The sequence below is a fragment of the Sceloporus undulatus genome, chromosome 6 (assembly GCF_019175285.1).
Source record: "Sceloporus undulatus isolate JIND9_A2432 ecotype Alabama chromosome 6, SceUnd_v1.1, whole genome shotgun sequence".
In the NCBI taxonomy this organism is placed as follows: Eukaryota; Metazoa; Chordata; class Lepidosauria; order Squamata; family Phrynosomatidae; genus Sceloporus; species Sceloporus undulatus.
The window spans coordinates 142,835,788-142,857,735 of record NC_056527.1 but is presented as its reverse complement, the minus strand read 5'-3'; the positions used below and the strand labels follow the sequence as shown (position 1 = coordinate 142,857,735).

Below are 21,948 nucleotides of genomic sequence, written 5' to 3'. Positions count from 1 at the left end.
GCAAAGTCATTTTAGTATCAAGTCTTGTTTTTTATTTATTTAAACTTATTTTTTTTATTTTGAATGTAAGCTATCTTTGTTGGATAACAACAATACTGAAGAAGAAGATGTAAACCTCAAACTCTGCCCTGAAACCGCATCTGCGTTGATTTCCACACCCAGATATGTGGTTATTTTTCAGCATTCACCGTATGCAGTCTTTTGGTCTTTCTTGAGCTCTACAAAGTACGCTCTCAGCAGTATCTATATTTTCTACAGAAAATTACTCAACATGATAGTCCGCAGACTGGTACTGGTCTTCAAGCTGTTGGTTGCAGGTCTGTGGCAGGTTTCCAGGAAGAGATGTGAATACGATAATGTGGCAAAAATAGGGTAGTAGTCTGTGGCACATTGGGGGAAAATCACTGGTCCAGATAGCTATAGATCTGATAGCTAGAGAAACCCTGCTCTTTTACATTGTCCCATATTTCATATAGTCCATGAAGTGGGCTCCAAAAATATATATATTTTCCCCCTGGCCACCTTAGGCACATTGAGCAACTTAATCTGGTTAATTGAAGAAGAAGGTCTTCAACCCTTTAGAAAAGTGGGTAAGATCCTCCTCCAGTCAGAGGTGCAAAGGAAGATTATTTCACAAATGCAAAGCCAGATCCTGAAAGCCTTGCAGTGATGATAGGGCCATACACTTTGGTGGAACCACCAATTTTCCTCTGTGTGTAGTCCTAAGGACTGGAGTACAGTTTTGGTGCAGCTTCTGGCCTCTTAAGATGTGTGTGCCATTTAAACAGCATACCTCCAAAGTGACTCGAAGCAGCTTTATTTTGGCCTGTCTCTTTGGACCCTTAGGCCCAGTCCAGACGAGCCAAATGCAGCGTGTGGCAGCATAATAGGGCTAAGGGACCGCATAGCAACCGCACAGTCCCTAGCCCTAGTACAGTGTGCCCGTGGGGAGCACGCGAGGCACAAGGGGTGGCACGTCCCATTCAAATGAATGGGGTGCATGCCTGTGGCACCCCACACACTCGTGCACCGCCATGCTGCTGCGCACGAGCCCCATTCAAATGAATGGGGCTTGAGCATAGGCGGAATTCACCTTACGTGTGTGGGAGGGTCCGGAATGGATCCCCTGCGTAAGGCAAGGGCCCACTGTATGGTGCAGCACAGTAAGAATGGTGGTGCCCCGTGTATACGGGTGCCACCATTGTGACTATTGGCCACTCAGGCATAACTGGCACAGGACAAAAAGAACCTACTTTTTGTGGGTTCTTTTTTCTCTGCAGGGAAGCCGCATGGTTTGGCGGTTGCAGCTTCCCTGCGGGGGAAAAAAGGCACCAGCAGGCCTCCCTTTTTGGGAGGTGTGTACCGGGCCTTAGTCTCCATAAAAAGCCAATATGCATCCAGCCATAGAACAATTCTCCATTTGCCTCCTCAAATTAAATCAGTTAGATCCATGGAGGGGAAATGTGTCATCTTCCAGATACTGTTGTACTGCAACACACATCATCCCACAACATTTGTAACAAACCTTTTAGGAGAGATCAGGATAGTTATCCCTGTATCACAGATAGTTGGACAGGAGACCAAGGCTAAGAGAACAGCTTATTTAGATCCACAAAGCAAATTCCTGGCAGATGCATGAATTGTTGTGGTGCTTCTTGACTGACAAGTGAGTCTTTTCCCCCTTCCACCTACTAGCAAAAGTAGAGTTTTCCAGAGATCTGTGAAAAGGAATGGAAAATTGTTTCCCCACGTATAAAGAAAGCAATGAAGGAAGATGTCCTACCTGTGCTGTGATACTCTAGCCCTGTGGGCACTTCTTGAATGGCCATCTCATCCCAGAGTGGGTAGATTGCCCTCTGCTGGTAGCAGGTGGACTGGAATCCACAGGTCATCCAAGGATCTTCATAGGGAGTGACATCTCCTTGTCTCTGTGTAAATGAGAAACACCAGATCATAAGAAAGAGATCTAGTTTGAAGGCAGTGGCTCCTGAGCTGACATCATGACCGAATAACTGCCTCTCTGACAAATCCATGCAAAGTATGCATTTTGTTTGGGTCAGTCCTGGACGCACTGAACCACTGAAGAGCACAAGACAATCCTTCTCAAACATCCATCTGTGTGGGTCTCTTGCTGACTGATACATCAGTATGGGTGGGCGAAAGTATAGTTCAATTCATTTCTTTAAAGTATGCATTTGTGAAAATTCAAAGGTCTTTAAAAGCTGGATGGAAAAAAATGCAATGCTTATTTATTTATTTTTTAAAAGGAAAGTTGAGAAAAACTATCACTGACAGGTTGGTCCATGCAGACCTAGGACTTTGTGCACTTCACTCTTAAACGTCTGGCTTTGAATCCCAGAGTATTCAGCTATGTTTGCGGTGCTGAATTAGGATGGTCATTGCTTCCCCCATTCCCCTGACAAGCTCTTTGTAACACCACAGGCAGATGCAACACTGTTCAGTCCATGTTGTTAACATTGCTACTGAATTAGGCAGAACAGGACAATAATTTTCTTCATATCTGATTTTGATCAGTGCTAACTATATTTTGCATTTTGTCATGAATAGGATAGAAAGCATTTGCAATTTAAAAGCAAAACTGAATAATTTGTGCATGCTTAGGTGTCAAAACAGGTTTTTCCCACTTTGGACTGAATACCATAAATACTCTTGCGCATACTCTGTGTGTATGTGTGTGTGTGTGTGTGTGTGTGTGTGTGTGTGTGTGTGTGTGTAATTGTCTAAGGGCCCAATTAGACAGGCCAAAATAAAGCTGCTTCAGGTCTCTTTGGAGGTATGCTGTTTAAATGATACACACATCTGAAGAGGCCAGAAGCTGTGCAAAAGCTGCACTCCAGTCCTTAGGACTGGAGCATGGCTTTGGCGCAGCTTCTGGCCTCTTAGGACAGATACAGCACTTAAACAGCATACCTCCAAAGAGACCCGAAGCAGCTTTATTTTGGCCTGTTTGTTTGTGCCCTAACTTTAAATCAGGAGTGGAATATGTGTGGCCCGCCAGATATTGTGGGACTGGAACTCCCATCAACCCTACCCAGCATAGCTAATGGTGAGATATGGGAACTGCAGCCCAAAACATTTGATGGGCCACAGGTTCCCTACCTCTGCCTTAAGAGCTAAAAACTTACTGTTTTGAAAATGCCAATATGCTTATGAAGGTTGAAAACCAATTTCAACATTTTGCAAGGTGCACCCAAAACATGATTGTGCTCCTCAGTGCCACAATATTCAAGGACAATAATGCCCAGAATGAAAGATCAGCACAGTGGACAATAGCCTTTTTTTACTTCCATAATGGTTTGGGTCCAGTTGTGTGTGAAACTGGTAGGGTCAAGCCTCTACAGATGGACTGGAAGCATTTTGACACATCATTTCCTATTCCCACACTTAGAACAATCTCCCTGTGACCGAGAGCTGAGGTGCACAATGAGTATAACCGCACAGTATAGTCCTCTGGGGACTCTGCTCTTTCAAAATATTCCCCGATGTAATATAAATAAACCCCAGGCAGTATAAAGTTTGTATCTCAGGGACAAGGTATCTCCGTCCACATCAAGAAATAATGAGACACTTATGATGTGATTCAGTAATGTAAATAGGCACATGAGTCAATCAGACTGTAGAATAGCTGTTTGGAACTTAAAGTGGAAATAAACTAAGAGAGCTGTTCCTAGAGCAAGGTGAAATGACAAGATGTTTTTTTCTCTCTTACTTAGGAAGTTGGGATAAGGAATGTTTAATCTAGCAGAGCTAAGCAAAGAGTAAGCCCTGGTGCCACAATGATTGGGAAGGAAAGGTAATGCTAACTAAGTAAGTAAAAACATAAATTCCTGCTCTCCAAACTGCAAGTTGCAACAAATCAATTCCACCTTGCAAATTGTATCAAACTGCTCTTTCACTAGCTGAGCTGGAGATTTGCACCTAGCCTTTAACTCTTGCCCAGAACTGAGCCCAACAAAACTGGAGAATTTGCAGCTGTCTCCCTCCTGGAGAAGGCCCACAAAAACTAGAGACTTGGTACCAGGCACTGTTGTTGCTGTTAGCTACCTTTAAGTCAACTTTGACATGGCAACCCTATGAATGAGAGTCATTAGACCAGTGTTGATGAACCTTTTAGAGGCCAAGTGCCCCAACTGCAACCCCAAACCCACTTATTTATTGCAAAGTGGCATGTCCCTCTGGCTTTCTAGTAACAAACTCTGACAAACTCTGTGCTGGGGTGATGGCACATGCGCCCACAGAGAGGGCTCTGAGTGCCACCTCTGGCATGCATGCCATAGGTTCGCCATCACTGCATTAGACGTTTTTCTGTGGCTGACTGAAGTTTAAAAGCTATGTGTAGTAATCTCAATACACAGAAATGGGAAATGTGATGGCTCATACCATCCTAACTTTAATATTCAATTATATATCTGTACAGTTCATGATCTTGTCTATTTCCTTCATAGATGCTCTTCAAAGTCCCTTAGAGTCACCATAAGTCAGTCATCTTCTGATTTCTTGCCGTTCCCATTCTGATTAATGACTGAGCCGAGGTATGGAAAATCTTGAACTATTTCAGGGTCTTCAATGTCTGCTTTAAAGTTATGTAACTCATATCCTGTAAGTCTTTTCGGGAAGAGAGACAATCGGGGGTATAAAGAATGTAAATGGAAATGGAATTGAATATCCTGGAAAAGGGCATAGCAGGAAAGTTGGCTGGTGCTTTGAACAGGAATGGAACATCCTAGAAGAAGGTATGCTGGCTGGCAGACTGCTAGGTTTTACTCTGCACTAGAACAGAAAAACACCTTGGAACAATGAATCGCTGGAAAGGTAGTTGACTAGATAAGAATGGAAAATCATCTTGGCAGAGAGCTTGATTGACTTACCTTTGTCATAGCAGCACATCACCCTGTGACATGTGCCATTTGTATAGATTTTTGTTTTGTTTTTGTGTGTGCCTACAAGTCATTTCTGACTTATGGTGACCCTAAGGCAAACCTAACATGGGGTTTTCTTGGCAAGTTTCTTCAGAGGGGGTTGCTATTGCCATCTTTTGAGGCTGAGAGAGTATGACCCGCCCAAGATCACCCAGTGGGTTTCCATGGTTGAGCTGGGATTCAAACCCTGGCCTCCAGAATCTAATTCCAATACTCAGACCACTACATCACACTGGTTCTTAACGTGCTCCTTAAACTACATGTTTGCATTGTCTTTGCAGTAGCAGGATAAACCATGGCATTTCATTTTCCCCTTTGATAGATACACTTTGTGAGCTAGTGTCGTGCTTTCTGGGCAATGGTGAGATTTCTGGGACTCCTTGGTTTCTATCAGAGGCACCATGTGCTGCACCAGGACATGTGCTCCAGAGAACAAGACCCGGAACAATGGATGCAAGCTGCAAGAAAAGAGATTCCAGCTCAACATTAGGAGGGACTTCCTGACATTAAGGGCTGTTTGACAGTGGAACACACTCCTTCCTTGGAGATTTTGGTGGAATCTCCTTCTTTGGAGGTCTTTAATCAGAGGCTGGATGGCCATCTGTTGGGGGGTGCCTTGATTGTGATTACCTGCATGGCAGAATGGGGTTGGACTGGATGGCCCTTGTGGTCTATGATTCTAGAGGTGGGCAGCTGTGGAGCATCTAGGAGCTATACCTGACCTATTTCCCTGTATTGTTTCCAAAACCAGCTGTGACCAAAAGTCAGCCCCAAAACCTCTGGAGTGCAAATATCTCCATTTTGAGGCTGAAAAACTATTTCCAGGATAAGGGTATCGAGTCTAAATGGATCTTGGGGGTTTCAATGTGTACTCCTGCTATACACTTTACAATCTGAATTGGAGAGTAAAGCCATAAAATCCAGAAATGAGAAGAAACTGACTGCACCATTGCCTAGCCACTGCTTGGGCATTTCTGTCGCAGAATATCCCAGAAAGTACTTTTACATTATACGATAGGAAGCACGGTAGTTAAAAGTAAACTAAAATTAACCCTGTCACACCCGCGGCCACAGAAATGTTTTTGCTTGCTTTCAAAATGGAGGATGCCCTCCTGCCATCCCTGCTGCCACACCCAGATCCTTCCACGACAATAGCAGCACCTTCAAACGTATGTGGTCTTTCACACTTAAGAGAATATAGAAAGGCTCACTCAGATGCGCAGCAACAATAGGAAGCAACAAGCAAAACAAAACAAAACCCCAACGCATTTTGAGCATATATAGAACACATGATACCAGGACCTCTGTTTTTGAAAATAATAAGACTGATGAATATAGACAGGAGATAAGCCTCTTGAAGTTGCCACCACATGAGATAAACACTGGAACAGCTCTGAGCGCTTAAAGGAAATCCTTGTTCTGCAGAAAGCATTGCTAGAATGATAATTTAAAAGGGCTCACATACTTTTATTGGTTGCGTAGAAGAGGGATTTTCAGCTGGGGTTGTTTGTTATCTGGTTGCATGACGTGCTGGAATTCCCACTTTTGTTGTTTATTGTTAACTACCCTCAAGCTAACTGAAACTCATGGCAACCCCATGGATGAAACATCTCCAAGTGCCCCTGTCCTCCATTGCTCTGCTCAGGTTCTGTAAATTCATACCTGTCCTCTCTAAATTGTCCATTCATCAAGCATAGGGTCTTCCTCTGTTTCTACTTCCCTCCACCTTCTCTAGCATCATTTTCTTTTCTAATACAACATGCTTTCCCACGATGTGGCGAAAGTACAATAGTCTCAGTTTGATCATCTAGGCTTCCAGGAAGATTTCAGGCCTGATCTGTTCAAGGACCCATTTGTTTGTCATTTTGGCTTCCACTGTATCCTCAGCACTCTTCTCCAGAACCACATCTCAAACGAATTGATTTTCTTCTTATCCACTTTCTTCACTGTCTAGTTCTCACAAGGTAATGGGCAATACAATAGCTTGTAAGATTCTCACTTCAGTGCCCAGTTGTATATCCTTACATCTTAAAATATTTTTCTAGTTCTTTCCTAGCTGCCCATTCCTAATCATCTTCTGATTTCATGGCTGCAGTCCCCATTCGGATCAACGTTTGATTTCAAATTACAGGAACTCTTTTACAAAACCATTAAAATTACAGGAGCTGTTGCCTGTTTTCACACTGCCAATGCACTATCATCATTACTGGAAGAATTAGAAATATTTCTGACCAGTTCGTTTGTCACTTGCTTGGTTGGCTGTAGAGAATAAAGACTGGCTTCTGATCAGGACAAAACAAGACATTTGGTTGCCAAGTCAGTGCCCACACCCCACTTCACATACTGGACTGGACTGTCAAATGTATACTGGAAATAGAGTAACAATCTCCACCACGCCTGAGAGAAGAAGACCAGAGAAGAGGTTGTCACAAGGGACAGCCTCTCAGTACCTGCTACTTGAGCTGGTGGCCTCATTCTTCCCAGTGGTAGAGCTGGCACTACTTTGGGAAAACTTCCAACTTCTCTACGGAGGTTATCACATGGGAGAAATGTCTCTCAATTTCGAAAGAAAAGAAAGTGGGGCCAGTTCAGAAATGAACACAAGTACATGGATGGTTATCAAACCACAGAAAAACACAGCACCCATCCCAAAGCCAAAGCAGTGCAAATGCAAAAGAAATTATCATATGAGTATGTACCCATCATAGTCTAGAATTTTAATTAGCATCCCTGCACATGTGCAGTGAGGGCAGAATCGGATCGTGACCTTTTCCCACTTCCGTCGGGGCTTGTTTCTGGTTCTTATGGTTTTGCTTTGTTTCACATCATTTGTTTATTCATTACCCTTTATTTCACATTATTTAAGCAATTCATATTATTTGTTCATTCGTTACCCCTTATTTCACGTTATTTAGGCAATTCACCAATTCAAAACCAGTCCAAAGCAACCTTGTACTTGGTTTGAGAAAGTACAAAGCAATCCAAGGGCGGCTGAGACATGTGTTCCATACCTGCCAAATTCGAATTGAATGCAACTTTGGAGTGGAACAGAATCTGTAAATTCTATATTTCCCTGAATTTACACATCTCTTGGTTGACCCTGGATTGGGTTCAAATTGACTTAGCATTGCCTTCGATTACGTGTGATAACCTCTTGCACAAAAGCGTGAAACCCCATGATTGCACCTGGGATCACACTGCATTGACCCTCCAGTTTCCCCCATGTGGTAACATCCTACATATACAGCTGTACCTTCAGTTACCCTCTCAAACTTCTTCCAGCCTCAAACAGCTCCTGGATCCTTCAGGGTTGAAGGGACATAGTGTAAGATGTGCACATAGCCCTTGTATTTTATGGTGGCAGGAAGAGGAACTGCAGATATAATGATGAGGTTGTACACAAAGTTTGTTGTGGAAATGTTTCACTCAGAGGTGAAGCCTGAGAGATTACAGTACTACAGAACCCTTAACTTTTTGCCTACTCTTGCTGCCTGTTTCATATCTGACAGAAGGCTTTGTTCCCCACCTCTCAGCCTGCCAGGGTGCCTGTGATGATGTACAATGGAAAGAGAACATTTAAAACTTTAAAATGGACCAAGACTGCATCTACATTGCATATTTAATGCACTTTGAGACTGTTTTAAATGTCATGGCTCAATGCTATGAATTCTAGGATTTGTAATGTTCTGACGTATTTCACCTTCTCTGTCAGAGAGCTCTGGTGCCATTTGTTGTTGTGTTCTTGTGTGCCTTCAAGTCATTTCCAACTTATGGAGACCCTAGGGTGAACCTTATCATAGGGTTTTCTTGACAAGTTTCTTCAGATGGGATTTTTCCATTGACATCCTCTGAGGCTGAGAGAGTGTGACTTGTCCAAGGTCACCCAGTAGATTGCCATGGCTGAGCTGGGATTTGAACCTTGGTCTCCCACTGCCCGAGTCCAACACTCAAACCATTACATCAAGCTGGCTGTCTGGCACCACAACAAACTATAAATCCTAAGATTCCCTAGCAGCATTTAACAATAGCAGTAACATTTACATTTCTATACTGCTTATCAATGAACTCAGCACTCTCTAAGTGGTTTACAGTTGGTAAGCCAATGGCCCCCAAACAAGCTGGGTAGTCATTTTACTGACCTACGAAAGGATGAAAGGCTGAGTCAGCCTTAGAGCCCTGGGATCGAACTCACAACTCGTGGTACAGTACTGGCATTTAACCACTGAGCCACCGGGACTCCTAGGAGGGAACCATGGCAGTTAAAGCAGTGTCAGATTGCATTAATTCTGCAATGTGGCAGCAGCCTAAAACTTCTTTAAAAATAGAGCATTAAAATAGCCACTCCTAGTTTGAAGGCCAAGATTGTAGTATTTTATATTTCTTTGGTTTAGTTCACATACAGCCAATTCAAATAACACAGTCTTAGCTGCCCACCGGAAAGCCAAATGAAATGGAGATTGCCTGACTTCTCTTCAAGTGAGGTGCTGCCAATGAGAAAGCCCTGTTATGTGTATTGTATTGAAGAGATTCCACCTCAACATTAGGAGGAACGTGCTCCTAAGGGCTGTTCGAAAGTGGAACACACTCCTTTGGAGTGTAGTGGAGTCTCTTTCCTTGGAGGTATTGATGGCCATCAGGGATGCTTTGATTGAGAGTTCCTGCATGGCAGAATGGGGTTGGACTGGATGGCCCTGGTGGTCTCTTCCAACTCTTCCATTCTATGATTCAATGATTGTATGATCAACCTAGCCTGTCACGTGTCCCCCCCCACACCCCCACTCCAAATTGTCAACTCCATGAACATATATCCTATGAACAGGATAATGACATTATGGGGAGGATTTTGGCTTGGCATTTAACACAGATACACAGAAAGTAGAAAAAAACTATAAAATCTGAGTTCCATCCCAGAACAACTTCAGAGTTGAAGGTGAGTGTAAGAATAAAGTGCCTCAGCTGTTCCCTTCTTCTTTGGTTGGCCACAAAACCTCATGGTCACTCTACGTGAGGGGCATTGTGGGCAGTTTAGAGGAGGATTCCCATGGATGTCCAAGGGCAATAGGGTGCATGGAGGGAGGGGGGTTGAAATCAATGTAATGGTGGGCCCTGTCAGAGTGATGTGTAAGCTGACACCAGCCTTGCTCCCCTTCCTGTTTTCTCACTTTAGGTAGATCTTAGCAGAAACATTTGGAGGGGGGGGGATGCACACGGCGGTTGAGGCACTGTAATATGTCATGCATCAGCTTTGCCCAGTTGATCAAATATCTGCATTAAACTGTAACATTTTATATTTCTTTGGTTTGGTTCACATACTGCTACCCATTTCAGGATAGGGTACTTCAAATGCATGTCAACAAAGACACCGCAAGCATGTTCACCAGTCCCAGGATGCCAAGAATGATTAATCCAGCTCCGACAAATGCTTACCAAAGAATTTCCATGCAGGCTCAACTTCCCTTGATATCAGAAGCTATTGGGATCAAAATCTATGACTGTGTGGTGTGAAATTCTAGCTTCGTCAGATGGGCCGCAACATTCCTCAGAGGGAAATAACATCGACGAGGTCTACAGCTTGTCATACAACCAGAATCCACAAGCAAGTCAATTCCCAAAACTGATATTAAGATTGGATTGTATTTATCCCACCATGAAATACAACGATTTGTTTGCCTGGTATCAGAAGATTTTTCGACTGCAGCCCTCTTGGCTATCCACTAGGAAGCCAGGAAAAGGTCAGCATGGATGTACATAGGTACCTACAAACATGCATGTGACATGTTTATGAAAAGGAGGTTTGTGATCTAGGTGGCCTGTGCTCCTGAATTTATGTAATTTTTTGTAAATATACCGAAGAGATGCCCCCATTCCAGATAAGGATGGGTAAGGATGCCAGTGCAGGATCATCCTAGGCCCTGCAGTTTCTGGATGAAAACCTGTGATCTGAGGATAGTCCCTAGTGATCTCATTAAGCATTATGTATTAAGCACCAAGCCATCCTGAATACCCTAAAGGCACTTGTTCCCATCCATCTTGGAAGCTAAGCCACATGCCCCATAAGAATTTTGCTACCATCAGTGTTTAGCATGGAGAAGAGAAGGTGAAGAAGTGATATGATAGCCCTGTTTAAATATTTGAAGGGATGTCATATTGAGGAGGGAGCAAGCTTGTTTTCTGCTGCTCCAGAGAATAAGACACAATAGAGCAATGGATGCAAAGTGCAGGAAAAGAGATTCCTCCTCAACATTAGGAGGAACTTCCTGATAGTAAGGGCTATTCAACAGTGGGACAAACTTCCTTGGAGAGTGATGGAGTCTCCTTCCTTGGAGGTCTTTAAACAGCGGCTGGATGGCCATGTGCCAGAGATGCTTTGATTGAGATTTCCTGCACGGCATAGGGTTGATTTCCTGCATGGCATAGGCCCTTGGGGTCTCTTCCAATTCTACAATTCTATGATTTTATGAAAATTCCATTCCACAAACAGACACGCACACAATACACTGAAGTTACCAATCCTGCAATATCTCATCCACACTTAGCAACTGGGAGCCACTCTAAGGTGCTATCAGGACAAGATTTTGAGGCTGAAATTCAGGGCCCACACTGCAAAAGAAGCAACAGGACTAGCCAGCCCCTTTTAGAAATAAGTGAAATAATATGCATTGCCATTTACAGAGGGTGTGCCTGAAGGCACATGCTCCCCTGATCAGGGGGACACTGAAGATACTAGTGAAATACCTGAAAACAAGGCACGCCTCGAGAGTAAAAATAAGGACAAAAGGAGGAAAGTGATTCATCAGTAACAAAGGGCCCAAACAGACAGGCCAAAATAAAGCTGCTTTCAGGTCACTTTGGGAGTATGCTATTTAAATGATGCACATGTCCTAAGAAGTTGGAAGCCCTGCCAAAGCCATGCCCTAGTCCTAAAGACTGGAGTGCAGCTTTGGCGCAGCTTCTGGCCTCTTAAACTGCATGTGTCATTTAAACAGCCTACCTCCAAAGTGACCTGAAGCAGCTTTATTTTGACCTTTCTGTTTGGGCCCAATGAATCAGGGAGCATACCTGTAAACTGAGAGCAGTGGAAAACATAAGAGTGCACCTGCTGAAGTGCAGACACAGCATGACCAAGTAAAAAATTTCCCAACTCAGCCCAATTAAATGGCCATTGTAAAAGATAAGAAAAAAGAGAGCCCAGAGTGTTTACTCAGTTTGTTGTCACCAAGGGGATGGGCTGCCTTGCAATCTTGACATCAGAGAACAGAGAACACAAGTTGACTGCCATGGGATCTTAGTGTCTTTTTTTGTTTGTTTGTTTGTTTTGGAGTGCAAAAAGTGTTTTAACAAGTGAGACACTTTCTTTGAAATGCACCAGGGTCCCCCATCTCACTTAACTCTCACTACATTAAATCATTCAGAATCGCAACATCTCTTTGAAGGCTTAGTCCATGCATACAACCAGTATCTCAGATAGACTTGACGCCTCTCATCTGATAGCAGTGGTGGCTGGTGGCTTTCATGTTAGTTGCATGGCGAGTCTGCTCTGACATTCAGTCTTAGTTTTAAATATTCTTTTTTGGGGGGGATACAGTTCACAACCTTGAAAATTTGGACTAAACTCTGCAGAGGATAGAAACCACCAGCCACTACAGTTTCAGTGTGAAGAGCTGGCTTCATTGAAAAGCTTGGTGTGTTTTATCTGATAGGAAACAATGAGTGGTGGGAATAACTCTTATTAATAATGAGATAATTTTAATTAATTAGTTTTTTTATAATAACTAGCATAAGTCACATTACTGTCTTTTCATGCCCTGTCACATAACTATTGTAATGTAAGAAGGGATAAGATCATTCTTTTTTAGTTTAACAGCAAATGTTTAATTACTTTTCATTATAAGGATGGGTAGTCATTCTGCTTAGGTGTGTTTATGTCATACAATATTATCATCATCATCATCATCATCATCATCATCATCATCATCGGTATTTATACCCCACCCTTCAGCCCTAAATGCTCTCAGAGCAGCTAAAATTATTTTTACTTACACGGTTCCCTACTCTCAGGCTTACAGTCTAATAGAACAGAATATGATAGAAGCTTGAAACAAGCTGTCTGTTTTTTAAGTAACTAAGGCCTGGTACAGACCGCCAGTTTGCAGCAGCGTGGGGCCAATTCTAGGGTTCTGGAGTGCGCAGAATCCTCATGCTCCAGAACCCTAGAATGTATGAATGGTGCCATCTTTATGCAGCACTGTTCATACGGGGCACACATGCATTACAGAAGTGCGGCATCATGTCCATACCTCCGGGTGCCGTGCTTGCATCTTGGACATGTCACAGTGCGCCAATGGTGCACTGATGATGGCATCCCCATGCGCCAAGTAGAACCTGATTTTTCACGTTCGTTTTGGTCTGGAGGGACGCTATGCGGTTTGAGTGCTGTGGCGTTCCTCTGGAGGAAAAGTGGGTGCCTCCAGAACACCCATTTGAGTTTTGGTCAAATGTCAAGATGGAAAAAGGTTACTTTGAAACAGTAACACTACTGGTAACTATGTGTTAGATATTTGAAAAGAACGACTTTCAAACTACTTTGAAAGGTAACTATAACAAAGTGAACTGTTTTTACAAATGTACCAAGCTTTACAGGTGATAGGAAAGCTCTGTCTGTTTTCTAATGCATACTTGCAATTATAGTTTCACTATGTGCTGAATAGGGATATGCGAACAGGCCCTTAGTGGATAATTGAGTACATCAGTGTAGCATCCCTTCCATCTGAGCTTGGAGGCTGTGCAGGGTCAGCCCTGAGTAGTACGTGGATGGGAGACAACCAACAAATATTAGGCACTGTAAACTATATTTTAGAGAAAAGAATTGGCACAACCACCTCTGAGTATTCCTTGCCTAAGAAAACTCCATAAAATTCATGGGGTCACCATAAGTCAACAGGCAACTTGAAGGCACACATGCCAAATAAACAGGATGCTGAATCAAATGTTTTTCCCTAAGTTTAATTAATTGTGTACATAGAGGCAGTGGGTTGAATACCAATCCACTACATGCATCAAGAAAAAAAGTGAAATTATTACTGCTGTTATCAAATTTAGACTTCAGCCTTTGATTTCCAATAGAAGCCCCATATTAAGGATTGGGAAAACAGCAAATGGTTGAGCAGTGTCCCTCCTGGTGTTATCTGAGGGAAAGGCATTCATAGCATAAGCTTTTGTAGACTTAAGAAGTATACTTCATTAGATACATGGAGTGAAATACTTAGGATCAGACCTCTATAGCTATAAATGAGCTGGTTGTATGTGTGAATAGTTGTGCACCTGCATTTCTGATGCTGTTCACACATACAACCTGCTCATTAATAGCTAAAAGAGTCTGTTCCTAGGCACTTCACTTCATGCATCTGATAAAGTAGCCCTAAGGAGTTTATCACATGGGGACCATATGTGCCACCATTCTATTAAAGTTTTAAAGCATCTGCATCGTTCACAAGCATGCAAATGCACAAATGGTTTTCACACACAGCTGGCAATAATGTGATAAGGGTTCATTACCAACATGGTAAAGCGGGTAGAATGAGCATTTGGTTTTCAACCAGATGTGTGAATATCATACTGACGGTTTGGAAATAGTGATTTTTGTGCATGCACACATGAGTAGTAATTGCATCACTGGGATCCACAGTGGAGTCCTGGAACCAAACCTCAGCAGATACCAAGGACTCACTGTACTCATCCTCATCTTACCTATTTATTTCAATGACCTCCAACCCATCTCTGCTTTCCTGCCACATACATAAAGGGACATAATACCAAAAAGAAATAATCCAGAGAATGAAATGCTGTGACTCTCTCGCCAGCTGGCCATGTCTGCCTATAAAGCAAAACCGGAGGTAAACCCGCCCAAATAAACCTTGGGAAATCCAGCAACAAGCTCAAAATCTATGATTATTCCATGAATAAACCCCAGTTTAGCTTTCACACTATAGCAATTGCGCAAATAAAGTGAATTCATGAATGAAGCAAAAATGAATTTATGATATTTCTCCATGAATGCCTAAATGCTGGATCATGTTACTTTCTTATTGGATTAATAACAGATTGCACACAACATCATTTGAAAACCTATCACACAATTACACTTAATTTGGACAATAAACATGGGGTCAACCCCTTTTAATCTTCCAATTTCCCCCCATGTGATTAACTCCTATAGTCTACAAAAGCTTATGCTACCAACAGTTAATAATAAATAATAAATAAATAACTTCACAATAAATAAATAAACTTTATTCTTCTACCCCGCTTTTCTGCTCCAGCAATCAAGACATTTACATGACTAGAATATATTGGAATAATATATTAGTCTCAATATATAGAGACTAATATATGATAACTATAGAATATATAGGCCTGTTACAGACTGCCAAAATATAGCTGCTTCGGGTCTCTTTGGAGGTATGCTGTTTAAATGATGCATGCATCCTAAGAATCCAGAAGCTGCACCAAAGCTGCACTCCAGTGCTTAGGAATGGAGTGTGGCTTTGGTGCGACCTCCGGACTCTTAGGACCTATGCATCATTTAAATAGCATACCTCCAAAGAGACCCGAAGCAGCTTTATTTTGGCAGTCTGTAACAGGCCACAGTTAGTCTCAAAGGGGCTGCAAGATTTCTTGGCAGACCTATTCAGACTAACATAGCTATGTCTTTGAATTCTACCCCCTGGTGTTGTCAGACTACAGCTCCCATTGTCCCTCATCACTGGCTGTATTGGGTAGGGTAGATGGGTGTTGCAGTTCCACAGCATGTGGAAAACAGTCACTTGCTCAACCCTGTTCTGAGATATCTCCCCAGCACTAAACACATTCAAAGGAAGTTACACAGGATGTTCCTTCTGTAAGGCAAAAGAAATCTAGGAGCCTCAAAGCCCAGAGCAAAAGCAAAATATGCCATTGGCAGAGGGTCTGCTGAGCCTGCGATTGCTTTGGGATAACAGGAAAGAGAACTTCCTTCCTCTGAACTCAGCTGTCCTGAGGTCTGGTCCCATCCACGTAATTGTAGTGCACTGGCCTCCTTTGCTCTCCTCCTATTCAAGCTGTTTCCTCATCATATCTTTTCCATGAATGGCCAAACATGAGCTGTTTCCCTGTTGTCTTTCTTTCTTTCTTTCTTTCTTTCTTTCTTTCTTTTTCAAGGCTTTCTATTTTAGGCTAGATTTCTGGTGGCCCATGGGGAAATTTTGGTAATTGATGAAAAATAAATCCACAAGGTTTGCTTTGCCCTATGACAATATTAGAGATCCTGCCAGGTTGAGCATTCGGTTAGGACTCTGAAGACCAGAGTGCAAATCCTCACTCAGCCATGGGTTTTCATGGGTAGCCTTGGGCAAGTTACACTCTTTCTGGCTCATAGTAAAGCAAAGGCAACCACACTTTGAATAAAACTTGCCAAGAAAACCCCATGATAGGGTCCCCTTGTTGTTTTTCTGGCTCATAGCAACTCTATGGATTAGACATCTCCATGACCCCTTACCCCATATCCTGCAGTTTCTGGCCCATGACCTCTGACTGAGTGTAACCATTGGACATGTGGTCTTCTTTAGGGTCACTCTATGCTGTAAACACACAACAGCAACAACAACAACAACATCCCCCTTGCACCACCTAAGAATGCCAGTGGGATGAAGTGCACCTCATCTCAGCACAAAACATCTGAACCCTATTGGTTACCTCCAGTTAGAGAAGACCGGTTGCATCAATTGCTGAACTGTGTGTTAACACCTAAGTAAAGGCCATGGATTCAGTGAGCCTACTTTAGTTGGGTCTCTCAATAAGATTCATATCAACATATTTCAGTGAGGATAAACTGTCCACATAGATCTGTGTGTACATGAAAAATGTACCAGGCTGAAAATGTGCATATTTGAAAAACATACACATATACACACACTTGCCAATTGGGGAGGGGGAATGAATACTTGACATTAGTAGAAACAAGGTATACTTTCAGGAAATACATAAAATTGTCCACAAAGGAATTTTTTTAAAAAAAACTCACACACCACAACATTAATCTCTCAACCAGATACATCACCAAATGGGATTTGGTGATAGAGAACAAACATGAAACTGAGATGTGAAAATGTTCACATCTCCAGACCTTGCTTGATGCATGTTTGTTATGTATTGGATAACCTGTTTGTTTGAAGATAAGCGATGACAGCTAATGGTTAAATGGGATGGGGATCAGGCCTAAGGAAAAGGGGAGCCAATACAAATTTTCAGGGCTCGGCAGTCTCGAAGGGAGCCCAGGCCTTGAATATTTGACATCTTTGGCACAGCAGTCCCCCATCCCCATATATTCCTTTATCTGAGAGCATGATGACCAGGCACAGATAACACTGCCAACAGATTGGCTCCCAGTCATTTGATCCACAGCAAAATGGCCTCAAATTACATCAGTGGGATGAGATCTGTTGTAAGTGCAACTGGTGGCCACTCTTACTGCTCTGAGCTATGTAGATGTAAGCAACTCAGGCAAGGAACACATGAGGCAGGTCTATATAAAGTTTGCTTCAAATCTGAACTCTTATTAGAGGCTCTCCTCCTACAAGATGTGAAGCAGGTGGTTTTATAAAGGACTGCACACCCTCCAACGTTTCACATCTGGAAACTGCGACACATATCTGAGCAACATCAGTGTGTGGCTGAAAGGGTGTGGTTAGGCAAGGAGAGGACAAAAGTTATTGAGCACACAAAACTTTTACAAAACCAAGCAGAAAAATATTGGAATTTATATTCTGAGTTTAGGAAGAAGAAGAAGAATTTTTTCAATGTCTTGTGGAAGCTGAGAACAGATGGAACCAACTTGAATTCCATTTGCAGGGAGTTCCAGTGTGCTGCTACGTAGAAAGCCTAGCAATATGTGCACACCAACAGAACCTTTGTAAAGCCAGTGTGTCGCAGTGATTTGAGTGTTGGACTATGACTCTGGAAACCAGGGGTCAGTTCCTCGCTTGGCCATGAAACCTATTGGGTTACCAGGCAAAGGCAAATCTTCTCTAAATACATCTTGCCAAGAAAACCTCATGGCAGGTTCACCTTAGGGTCATTATAAGTTGGAAATGACTTGAAGGCACACAACAACAACAACAACAACAAGGCCTCCACTGGAAAACAATCAGGCAGGCTCATATGGCTATATTCAAACAGATAGCCATGTCAGTCTGTCTTAGCATAAAAAGACATAAAGAAACCCAGTAGCGCCTTTGAGACTAACCTGGAAGAAGAAACTTTTGCAAGTGCATCTGATGAAGTAGACTGAGTCCATGAAAGCTTATGCTAGAAATGTCTTTTCCCCCCATTTAGTCTCAAAGGGGCTATTGGATTTCTGTGTGTCTTTTTATTAATATATGGGATTTGATATTATCTGAGATTGGATTATCAACTGCCCCATTCCCTTTCTTCCCCAAATGTTATGCCTGTATGATTTTTCCTTACCAGCACTGCAGGGCGGGCCAGAGGATAGGGAGCCGGAGTGCCAATGGTTGTGTCCATATAGTAACTCATCATTTCCAAGCTACCTGCAGAAAAAGGAAAGAGGCCTGTTAAAGGAACACCACAGATAAGGTGAAACCCTTATTCATGCTGCACAGACTATGGACTTTGAGAGGGTCTCTAGTACACACAGAGTCTATACTGTGCAGGGGAGTGTGCATGGTTCCTCTTAAAGGTCTGGTTGAAGCACTGGAGGTCATCTCTGGTATATGCTGGACCCAAACTATTTTGCACTTTCTGGAAGACAAAGAAGAGCTACTGCAGATGTGGCAATTCAAGCAAAATGATGACTGAATCATCACCCCCATTCACAAACACAAGAGAATCAGCCTAATTGTGGTATAGAAATCTAAGGAAAGACAGTCTCATCCTTTAAAGATTTCCATACTTGTTCTTTCCTGATAGCAGCTGGGGCTGCATCCAGAAATCCAAAGTTGGTCAACCAGGAAAAAAATACGTACCCATAGTTTCTGTGGTGTGCCTTCAAGTCATTTCCAACTCAGTGACTGCAAGGCAAACCTATCACTGGGATTTTTAGGCAATGTTTGTTAAAAGGGCTTATTCCATTGCCTTCCTCTGAAGATGAGAGTGTAACCTGCACAAGATCATCTGGTGGATTTCCATGTCTGGGTGGGGATTTGAACCTCAATATCCCTGAATACCAAGTATTGGTGTAGTGATTTGAGCATTGGGCTACAATTCTGGAGATCAGGGTTCAAATCCCAATTCAGCCACTGTGTAACCTTGGGCAAGTCATACTCTTTCAGCCTCAAAAGAGAGCAATGGCAAACCCCCACTGAAGAAACCATCAAGAAAACCACATGATGGATATGACTTAGGGTCGCCATAGGTTGGAAATGACTTGAAGGCATATAACAATAGTAAGAACAACAATCCCTGAATCCTAGTCCAACACTCAAGCCACTACACAGCACTGGTTCCAATGGTGTCACTGAACCAACACATCAGTAGAAAATTGTTTATACAATTACCAACAGGATGCAACTGAGTTTTTCATTGTACAACCAGTTGCCCAATGCAGACTGCAATGTGTCCACTGCCTGGTGCTTTTCAGAATTGTGTTCTAATAATTTGAAAAAAGTTGCAGAACCACAAGGCTACTGCCAAGAAGTCTCTACCTTTCAGCCACACTAGTTTCAACTGTTACTGAGAGGCCCATAAAAACCATCTCCAAAAATGGATCTGAGTGACAGGCAGGACCATAAAAATAAAGGTCATCTTTAATTATGGTAGGGTTTTTAAAAGTTAATACTTGAGATCCAGACCAAAAATGCACAGAGAGTCAATGCATCTGGAACCAAAGTAGTTTTACATGGTTAGACTTTCACCATAGGTAAGCATTTTTTTCACTGATGTTTGTGAACTGTCTTTTCAAAGGCACCTCCATGTAACAATGTAACACACATCACAGCAGTCAGGCATAAGCTGGTAAAATGCATTCCTGGCCATTGATTCTTCTTGTCCTTCTCCAAACAACAGCTCACTTGGCTTTCTTTCCTATCACTTTATGTCCCTTTCCCCCATCCTTGCCAAATGCCCAAGGGTCTTTGCGTGAGAGAAATTGGGGAGTTCTTTAAAGTTGTCTCCATGGAAAGAACTCAAGGAGGAAAGAGATTACAATTTATTATGTTCATGCTTTTTAAAAAATGGTTGATTGTGAGGCAAAACAGCTGGCAGAAGCAGCAGCAAAGGCAACCCAGGACCCTTTGAAGAATTTGCAGTTTCATTCCTTTCACTATAAAAAGAGAAAGTGGTCATCTAAATTATTCTTCTCTGATGGATCATTTGATTGGTTGGAGAAGATTCCTCTGTTTAAGTCATAAAGAAACCTGTGAACTAATTTGCAGTGATTTAGAAGCAATAAATACTGTATTGCAAAGGGATTATTTTAAGTTTGTATTGAAATCATCTCCCAAACACCTTATTTAGTTGAGAAAGCAAAGTGATACATTGTTTATGGGTCTGCTATATAATAGGCCAGCAGAGGCTGATGGTTCCAAGATCAGCAAGGTAGGTCTGCTCTGAGTTTTAGTCTGAACTTTAATCCTAAAACACTATCTAAGCTATCTGGGTTCCAAAATCAATGCAGAAATACTCCAGTTCAAAGACAGCCTTAACTGCCCTGGCTCAGTGCCAGAGAATCCTGGGAAGTGTAGTTTGTTGTGGCACCAGAGCTCTCTGACAAAGAAGGCTAAATGTCTCACAGGATACAGTTCCAAGAATTGCCTAGCATTGAGCCAGGACAATTAAAGTGATCTCAAATGGATTTTTTTTCTATGGTGTGCCTCGGACCTTTGATGATGGATCTGTTTGGAGGATAGAGCTTAGCACTTTGGATAGGTACTTTAAAGTTCAGACTAAAATCAATAGTGGGTTTACTCCTCCATTCACACTGCAGCCATCAGCAGCCACTGCTGTCTGCCTCCCACATCCTCAGTAACCTGAGCCCAATAATTCAGTTATGTCCTGTAACCAAACATTCAAGGGTGGTGAACTAGAGGACAATAAACTCTCCCTTCCTTGTATGGCAGTCCATCTCTGACATCTGCATGCATCTGGACATATTACTGCCAAACTATAGAATACCCTCCAATGTTTCACAGATGAAAGCTGAGTCACGTGTGGCTAAGCAATATCAAAGCATGATCATGATGCCAAAAATCAATGAGAAAGAACAGATAAGCTAGTAGAGGCTGCAACACTTTGCTTTTGCCCAAGTCTGCTAGGAAGAGCAAGATTCAATCCTCTCTTCTCCTTTCCTTGTTGCTGAGTCAAGTAAGTGTAAGCTACTTTTGCACTTCAAAATCATTTTGCAGTAACTGAAGGAAACTGAAGATGAAGTAGGACAGTGGGAGGAGGAGATGTGCCACCCTAGCCTTGGTGTCACCCAGTGTGGTAACTCATGGTGTCACTCCCCCACTGACCTCCTCCTATACCACACCATTCAGAATCCTTAGTAATGTTTTCTGTATTAATATTACTGGCTGTGTGCAGTAATATGTGTGTGTATGTGTTAATGTTACTCATAAATTGTAATTCCCATAAGTCGTTGAATGGTAATAGTTGTGACATTAACAACTGGCACAATTAAAATTATATTTTTCAATTACAGTATCATACCCACTGCCTAAATGTATTTATATATACATAGTTTCATGTGCTTTTTTTCTGCTGCTCCAGAGAAAAGGGCCTGGAACAATCGATGCAAGTGTCCAGGAAAGCAGCCAAATGGCTGATAAGGCCAGCCTAGTTCCCAAACAAACAAATCTCTAAATAGAAGAGTCAGTGCAAGCAACACAGTTTGAGTTTAAAGGCAGTATCAGAAGAAGGATTACCAAAGGAGTTGTCAGTTCAAGGTATCAGATAAGCAGGTCAATAAAGCAGTCCAAAGTCAAGGGTTCCAGATAATCAAGATAGGTCAGCAGTCTAA

General features: G+C 42.4%; 2 protein-coding genes across 2 annotated transcripts in view; one reads left to right on the top strand and one right to left on the bottom strand.

Annotated features, from left to right (window-relative positions):
- FLI1 (Fli-1 proto-oncogene, ETS transcription factor) overlaps positions 1–21,948 on the top strand; it is a 782,157-nt gene that overhangs the window by 505,926 nt on the left and 254,283 nt on the right. The window lies entirely within an intron of this gene.
- The window catches only part of ETS1 (ETS proto-oncogene 1, transcription factor), a 146,905-nt gene that overhangs the window by 116,960 nt on the left and 7,997 nt on the right, over positions 1–21,948 (bottom strand). Inside the window, exons 2-3 of the mRNA XM_042475292.1 lie at positions 18,441–18,523; positions 1,784–1,928 (exon numbers count right to left, since the gene is read on the bottom strand). Of these exons, the coding sequence (XP_042331226.1) occupies positions 1,784–1,928; positions 18,441–18,512 (217 nt within the window). The 5' untranslated portion in view covers positions 18,513–18,523. The remainder of the gene's footprint in view (positions 1–1,783; positions 1,929–18,440; positions 18,524–21,948) is intronic.